The sequence below is a fragment of the Poecilia reticulata genome, linkage group LG19 (genome assembly GCF_000633615.1).
Source record: "Poecilia reticulata strain Guanapo linkage group LG19, Guppy_female_1.0+MT, whole genome shotgun sequence".
Taxonomy (NCBI): Eukaryota; Metazoa; Chordata; class Actinopteri; order Cyprinodontiformes; family Poeciliidae; genus Poecilia; species Poecilia reticulata.
The window spans coordinates 8,822,545-8,831,382 of record NC_024349.1 but is presented as its reverse complement, the minus strand read 5'-3'; the positions used below and the strand labels follow the sequence as shown (position 1 = coordinate 8,831,382).

The following is an 8,838-nucleotide window of genomic DNA, read 5'->3' as shown; positions in this document are numbered from 1 at the left end:
TAATAAATATAACTTTGACCAATGTTTTTGATGTGGATTGATGATTTTTGGTTCTTCTCAAAATAAAATATCTGTTATTGGTTTTCACGATTATGATGTACGTTGTTTGTGCGTTTCGAATGTTTGTATGTTTCTTACGCATTTCTGTTTTAATGTAAAGCACTTTGGCTCTCCTAGTGGTTTTTGCTAAAGAAATGAAGTTTTTTTTTTTTTTTTTACTGGTTTTACAATGTTAAGAACTTTAAACTCACTGAAATGTACAAATGTACAAAACTTGAACATATTTGAAAAAATTAATTAATGTAGTTTCTAAGGGAAACTTACGCTACTACACATGCAAACAACTTGTTCTGGGAACAACTTCTGATGCAGCCCTGGGACACCGCCCATATCAAAAAACCTCACTGTATGCATGTTTTCATTTAAAATGGTTAGTTTACAACAATTTTTGTGCATTACATTTAAATTAACTATGTTGTATAGTTATAATGTCATTATTTAATTAGAATTAATAATAATAATAATAATAATAATTATTATTATTATTATTATTATTATTATTATTATTATAATAAAAAGAACATATATTCAGAGGTGGGTAGAGTAGCCAATAATTGTACTCAGGAAATCGTTTTGGAGAAATTAAGATATGGGGTCAGAGCAAAGACCAGTAAATTTAAAGAAATATGGGATGCCTTCATGCAATTGTTGGAAAGTAACCAAGCTGAAATGTATTACTGGAGTGGAACAAAAATAACAGAAACGCCTAATAATATTAATGTTAATTAATATAACTTATGTTTATTAACAAGTCAGTGATGCCATATTTAGCCATGATAGCTGGATGATTGAAACTTTCTTTTATTTGTCTGTATATTTATATGCGCACTTAGCCTTGTGTACTATTTACCCCTTTATTTTTAATGTTTTTCATTGTTATTTATACTACTTTTTTTTAGGTAAATCTTATTCTATTTTATTTTATACTCCTGTTGTTGATTGTGAATGGGAATGTTCAGCGTTTGTATGTTTTCTGTGTTACAATTATGCAAACCTCAATACAAATATTGTTGAAAAAAAAACAACTAACTAGTTACTGCGCAACTCTGTACATTAATAATGAACTAATAATTCGTTTGTTATAGAATTCATAGTTATACTTTTATTAACTATGTTATGTACAAACTATAACATGCTAGATTTAGAAATAATGGTTAGAATGAATGAATTGATGTAATATTTTTAATACTTTTTTGCTGAATGATCTCATATTTCCGTGGTGTTTTGATGATTTCGCCTCGGCCACATGGGGATACTGTTATTGGACACTCGCCTGCTTCTCAACCCGAGAAGAAGAGCACTTCCGGTTTCCTCTCGGCTCCCGCCCCGCTCCGCCATCATGAAGTCCTGAACAAAAAAACGGATGAGAGCCGAGCAAAAATGGGGATAAAACGGAGCGGAGAGGCAGCTCACCGACAGCGTTAGCTAAAATGTCACTGCGAATCGGAGTAGGGAGTGGAGTGGCGGATTTTAATGAGCCGGTCTCCCGCTAAACGGCGTCCTCTATCAGCTCCGGCCGTTGACGTTATTCGGTTAGCCGCGGTGCTAACAGCAGCCCCGGAGCCTTGGCCCTGATTTTTCTCCACATTTTCTCCGGCAGGGCAGCTGCGCTCGTGGGTTAGCTGGCAGGCGGCAGTCAGCTGGCTCCACTCATGTCAAGTAGCAGAAAGCTGCTGGGAGCACCGGGATGGCCGGGGGTTTAGCTACAACCGCGACGGGCAGACGGAATGTGGGCTGTTCGTGTTGAATAGACACCAGAGCCGAGGAGGAGACGGGAGGACAGGGGAGGGAGAAACCCAAGATTTTCCTGCCAGGCCAGTCAGCTAGCTCTAGGGCTAGCTACAGTGGATCCCAAAAGCCACGGTAAGACTTGATATAAATCATTTAAACTGCTGTAAAACAAAACAATCGTTGCCTCTCTGAATCATTATCTATTGAATGTTAAGAACGGACACTCCTTTAGGATATTTATAGTTGAAGCAATATTTTACACCCTTTTTTTGCAACCATATTTGGCGTGTCACGATAACAAATTTTGCTAGACGATTAATTGGCCTAGAAATTATTGAAATAAACAATAATATTGTTGTTTTGACACCATTTTCAAGGAATATGAAGGTATGTAATGTATTCCAAAATATTAATAAACTTTGAATTCTAATGAACATTTAATACTGGAGCTGGAAGACATTTTAAATATCCGAAATACATAAAGAAAACAACAGAAACAAATAAAACGAATTATAAAATCCTGGTAAACAAAATTATCCTTCAAAAAAATGGCTAATTGAGACTGAAGCACCAAACTGAAGACTTCTATCATCCAGTTTTTGGTAGAAAGAGAAAAACAATAAATCATGCAAATGGAAATGGTTGAGTTTGTTTTAATTTATCAATTGATTGATTCACTGCTTGACACAGGCCTACTAGTGTGTAGGCTTGTCACAGGAACAAATTATTGTGCTTTACGATAATATTGTAATTTTGAGGCCATTTTCAACTAACATTGTTGGAATAAAAATTACTTTTTAATGTAAGTATATCCACCTAAGGTTAAAAACTTTAATGTCTAATTTAACTGGAACTGAAACGCATTGTAATACCCAAAATGAACAAGCAAAACAACTGATGCAACAATAATTTAAATTGGATTTTTGAATTTGGACAGGGAAAACAGGACTGGGTTCCCTGTTGGATAATAATGAATAATTTTCATTATTATCCAAATGAAAATTATTCCTCTCATTTTAATTTATCACCCAATTAATTTCTTTCTTTCTTTTTGTGATCTTGTTTTTATTAAACCCACCCACGTTTTACATGCAGCTAGAAATATAAAAAATAAGCCTTCACAGAAACCACATCAGTGCAACATAGCTTGTCTCGTTTTGTGTTGCCTGCCACCAGGCTCTTAAAAAATAGATCAAGACGGCCCGGCTTTGGTTGCAATATTTAAACAGCTTCTCGTTTCTAAAGGGAACCAAGTAGTTCCACTTTGAGGGCAACAGAACAACCACAGAATAGCATCTGATGTGGCTTTGTTTTGAAGTTTGCATTCAAAGCCCCTGGGCTTTAGAGCTATTGTCCTGTTGGAATAAAGCAGAAATGGACTCACAGAATCAACAATTATTGTAATTATACTCCACCTTTGCCATGCTAACATAATAATCAGCCTGTCTGATGGCGTCTCACTTCAGTAGATGCTCACGCCCGTCATAGACAGCAGCGTCCAAGATGCTAAAACTACACGGAGTGCTAGAACTACACAAAGCACACGAGAAAGAGGATTGCATGATTTTCCAATAGGATTACGCAATTGCAATTAGAACTGCATGATATATAGATATATAGATATCAAATACTGAGACCATTATATCATTTGCAATAAATTCAGAGTTGGGCAGTAAAATTTCTTAATTTTAGAAAGTTCACAACCAAAAATTCACCAGACAGACACACACCTGCAGTTTTTGTTAAAGTTTCACAAGTTTTTTATTGAAAAAAACTGATTTCAAAAAAGATTCTTTTGCCTGATTTTTTGTTGTTGTTAGTTATAGGAATTATTGTCATTTTTGTCCCTGAGATATCAAAATCTTTATATTTTTGTCTATTTGATGATGGAATTTTTAAATATTAAATGATTGATAATTTTATCAGTTACTCAGTACCTGAGAAGATTTATTACCAATTTTTAAAAAACTATTTTCTTGAGTAATTTCTTGGACGGCTACTTGAGTACAATTTTTGTCTACTCCAATTGACATAAGACATCTTCTGGCGTTAGCTTCCGATTTTATTAGTTCAAACACCGAATATGCTTTAATATGCAGGGAAATCTGTCTACTGCAGAAGCTAACCTCTACAGACTTCCTTGGCTCCCTTTTTTATTCAACCAATCAGCACCAAGGAAAGTAAACGCAGCTCCTGGATTGGTTGCTTTGTAACTCCACATAGCTGGATATGTGAAGTAGCATTGTTACCACCCCAAACTTCAATGTATTTCATTGGATTTTATGTGACTACCATAAACACACATTTCCATCAATGAAACATTGTGGAGGAAGCATCATGCTGTGGGAATGCTTTTGTTGTTGTTGTTGTTGTTGGGAAGATAGGAATGTGGATGAAGCTAAATGAACCAGTAGGAAATCTGTTTGGTGCAGCAAAACACTTGTTTACATGAAGACAGAGTTACAGTAAAGTGCTTCACATCAAAGCATATTTATGTGTTAGAATGTCCTAGTCAAAGTCCAGTGGAGAAAATGTATGTTAATAGATGCTTTTCATCCAGTTTGATTGAGCTGAAGCTGCTCTAAGCTGCTATAAATGTGCAAAAGTGCTAACATAGTATGGTGTTAGCACATGGTGCCGCGACTAAGTGTTGGATTCAAAAAAGCATGCCACACTTTTGAGATGTTTTAAAAATTTCTAAACAGTTTGTGTCAGGATTTGAGGATAGCGATTATTTGATACATTTTGCACATCTCCGCATTTATGTTCTTTTAAAATATTTTGATTAAATATCATATTTGTTATTTTATAAACAAGTCTGAAACTGTAACCTTTTCTAACAACGTTTTTCTTTTTCCAGGTTACAAAATATATAAAGTTGGGAACAGTGACTAAAACTAAATGCTGTTATCTAGGCTCTCAGAATAAATAGTTACAAAATAAATGTAGATTCAAATTAAACCAGGAACATGTTCTGAAACTTCTGTCGGCTATAATAAAACGTTTTAGGAGTTGGTGGCATTACAATAAAACCGTTCATGGTTTATTATGCCTTATCCTATCAGGATAATAAATTATCAGTCGTAATTTAAATGTGGTGAACTGTGCCGCTTTAACCTTTGGTTACCTTTACAGAGTGGTTGGTGGTTACAGTTTAATTTGGTTCAGGGAAATCTTGTGGCCTAACTGCTCTGCCCTGTGGGAAAATCCTCCAGTTTTTACAGTTTTATCCTAATCAGAATACAGCAAGGAAAGGCTTTGTCTAAATACTTTACTGCTGCATTTGATCCCAGTTTCAGTTTTATTCTGGAAGTATTTATTCTCCTTCACTTTTCCTACATTTTATCGCTTTACAGCAACAGATTTAAATTTTAATGTAATTTTATGTGATTTACCGACACAAACCAGCAAATAGTTCTGACTGGGTCTTGTCCCATAAATTATTGTGGTAAATGATAATATTGTTTTTTTGAGACCATTTTCAAGTAGTAATAATGGCATAAAGATCAACTAAGTTTAAATTCTAATGAGCATTTAATACTGGAAATGGAAGACATTTAAAATATCCAACATAAATAAAAACAACAACAAATAAATGAATTATAAAGTCTTTGTAAACAAAACTGTCTTTCAGTAACAACAGCTAGTTGAGACCAAATCTGCAGACTGAAGATTTTTATCATCCAGTTTTTGGTAGAAAGAGAAAATCTATAAATCATGCAAATGGAAATGATTGAGCTTGTTTTAATTTCTTATGTGATTAATTGATTTGTTGCTTATTTCAGCAGGATTACACACAACCGAAACCATAAATGAATCATGATATCTTTATAAATAAAATTGCCCTTCAAATCAGAAGTCATTTTAATTCATCATATGATTGTTTATTACTACGTTCATTTGTTAAGCTTTGACTGTTTCAGTTTTCCATGTTTTGCTCCGTTTAAACCTGTAACAGACCTTTTAAAATTATTTTGTAAGCCGTGTTTCCGTCAGAGATGTCTGTAGTGGTTCAAACAGCAGACGCTCACGCTGCGTGTGTCCTGCGCTCCCCGCCAGGCGCTGGCCATGCCGTCGAGTGTGCGGGCCGGGAGCCTGAAGGACCCGGAGGTGGCGGAGCTGTTCTGCAGGGAGGACCCCGAGAAGCTCTTCACCGACCTCAGGGAGATCGGCCATGGGAGCTTCGGCGCCGTCTACTTTGTGAGTTTGCTGCTGTGTGTTTGGATGTCTTGATGTCTCCTGTGTCTGTCTGTGCCAAATCTGTCACATGAAAGACGCTCTGATGTTTATTTACTAAAGAATCTGTTCAAAATCTGAGTCAGATGAAACGCTGTGTTTGCTGCAGGTTGCCCTATTTTTTTTAAATAAACCAATCCAAAGAATGTGTGAAAAGATTTCAGTTTGAAGGCTGCATTGTTATGATAGCTTGCAGTTTAACCCTTTAAGCCTCAAATCTCCGTATGAAGTTCTTTAAATGTCCTCTGAGTAAATTATTTGGCCAGTTTGTCCAAAACAACCTTAACTTTTAATATATAGCAGTTATTTACAACTTAGTCTGTTAAGAGTGTTTTATCAGATTAAAATGAAGAAAAAACTGCTTCCTGTAATGGCGGGAGTGAAGTTACCCTAATAACCAAATATTTTCTGGGAATTGTCTCCCCTTTCAGAAACCGTTGTAATGTTTCAATAGTGAAAAGTATCGCAGAGTTACGGCATCACAACGTTGCCAACGTTGGCTTGTGAAAATGTGTCGCTGCCAACATATTCTGCTGAATTTGGTTAATTCATAAATGATACAAATTTACCTAAATCTGCATCTATTTATGAATAAGTGACCAAAACCCTTAATTTACTGATCAGAAACTAGATTTTGTTCTATGTTTTTCCAGTTGGTACATTGAAAATTTGCGGTTCTTTTTTTAATAAGGCGAACCAATATCCAAAATAAATAAACAAAACAGAAACAATAAATAAAATGACCTATAAAATCTGTGTAAACAACATTATCCTCCTAAAGATGGAAGGTGTAATCCTATTTGCTTTGACATGTCCAGTTTTATGATCAGAAGACGAATCATAGTTTCCTTTACAGAAATAAAACCTTCATTTGAGCTAAACCTGAAACTCATTTCTCCTCCCCACTCCAGGCCCACGACATCCGCACCAATGAGGTGGTGGCCATCAAGAAGATGTCCTACAGCGGCAAACAGTCCAATGAGGTACGAGACAAAAAATCATTTAAATCAGGTGTTTTCATTTCTGGATAAAATCCTTCAAAGTTCTTGATATTCAAACTTCACAGTTTAGTGATAAAGTTCAGTCTAACATCTGATTAAAAGCATTAGATTCAACTGTTTTTGTTTTACGTCGGTTATAATTGGTAGTTATTTTTATTAACTGAATGCAGGAAAACTTAATTCTTGTAGAGATTTCTTTTAGCTTTCTTTGCATATTGTGTTTAAGCATTTAACTTGAGCAGGAGTTTCATTTACCCAGGATTAGTTTAGATTACTTCAATGTAATGCATATTTATTATTTGCAATTGCTTAATAATTTATTGATCTGTGTATTATTGATACTATTAATAATAAACATGTATTTTATTTATAATAATCTTTATATCTTTAGATTTCAAAGGGCAAAAAAACAAAAGCAATTGTAACGAATAATGTATTTTTTTAAACGGTCAGTGGGTTGTGGTGCCTTCAGAGTGTTAATCAAAATAAAGCTTAGCTTATATTTTTTTACACTAATGAACTTAATTCAAATGTAAGGATTTTCAGTATTATTTTATATTTTTTAATTAAATTAGTGTTTTTATTTCTTTGACCAGTCAGGTTTATAGAGAGTGTTTGTGAGACTTTTTAAAACAAAATGTTTTGTTTATTAGTTTATCTTGTCTCTCCTGTAGAATGTAGTACTATTAAAAATGATTTAACATAACAGTGAATTAAAACTCTTTTTTTTAGTTTATTTGCATTGTTTCTGTCTCAAAGTGTGGCACTGAAAATGCATGAAAAGTGTTTGAGTTTTACCGTACGAACCGTGAATGAGTCAGCTGGTCAGTGACGGTGGTTCTGTTTCTGCTCCAGAAATGGCAGGACATCATCAAGGAAGTGAAGTTCCTCCAGAAGCTGCGCCACCCGAACACGGTGGAGTACCGAGGCTGCTACCTGAGGGAGCACACCGCCTGGGTGAGGCTGCGCTGCACCTGCAGCTCAAGCAAATGCAACACATTTACAAGCACTGAATTAAAAAAAAAAATACTTTTCTCACCATCTGATATTAAATTACACTAAAATTTTCAAATGTTCTCTGACCACCGTAACATTTTCTGCATGTCATCCTTTTCTGAATTTTGACCATTTTAACTTCTTGTTTCAAAACGATTCTCTTGAAAGTCAAACCTGTAAGACAAAAATGTGGTGTGAAGCGGTAACATTTCCTTTTTCTTTTTTTTTTTTTGGCAAATGCCATTTTGAGATCTTCTGAAGGATTTACTTATTCTGTGTAAACTGTTCATGTTAACTTGATTTTTTATTTTTTTTATTTATTTATTTTTTGCATTTTGCCAGCTCTTCAGGACTTGATTTGTATTAAGTATTAAGAGTAGGATGCACTGCAAAAAACACAAAATCCTACCAAGTATTGTTGGTCTAGTTTCAAGTCTTAGTTTTGTTTTATTTCAGGTGTGCTAATTTACAAGCACATTTTCAGCAAAATATATGAGATTGTTTTATATGGGAAATGTCTTGCTATAAGTGAAATAATTTTCCAATGGAACTAGTCATTTTTCATAAATATTCAGGAATTATTGACTCTAAACAAACTCCTGTGTCTTGCTGAAAAGTTAGCTATAAGTTTGCTTTGTGTTATTTCAAATGTACTGAGAAATTTGCACCAAAAACTAAACCAAAATACTTGGTAAGATTTTGTGTTTTGCAGTGTGTTCTTTTAAAGAAGGTACTGAAAAATGTTACTTGCACTTTAAATATGAATTAAGTTAGAATCCTGTTTCCTCTAGGAAGGTTATGTGCAGAAATTTGA

General features: G+C 34.5%; 1 protein-coding gene across 2 annotated transcripts in view; it reads left to right on the top strand.

The window, feature by feature from the left end:
* Positions 1 to 1,339: 1,339 nt before the first annotated feature.
* Positions 1,340 to 8,838, top strand: part of taok2b (TAO kinase 2b) — a 35,107-nt gene continuing 27,608 nt past the window's right edge. The window contains exons 1-4 of one of the 2 annotated variants that reach the window (XM_008436794.2): positions 1,340 to 1,923; positions 5,851 to 5,991; positions 6,939 to 7,010; positions 7,884 to 7,985. In XM_008436794.2, the coding sequence (XP_008435016.1) occupies positions 5,860 to 5,991; positions 6,939 to 7,010; positions 7,884 to 7,985 (306 nt within the window). In that variant the 5' untranslated portion in view covers positions 1,340 to 1,923; positions 5,851 to 5,859. The remainder of the gene's footprint in view (positions 1,924 to 5,850; positions 5,992 to 6,938; positions 7,011 to 7,883; positions 7,986 to 8,838) is intronic. The other variant, XM_008436795.2, reaches the window with a different exon arrangement.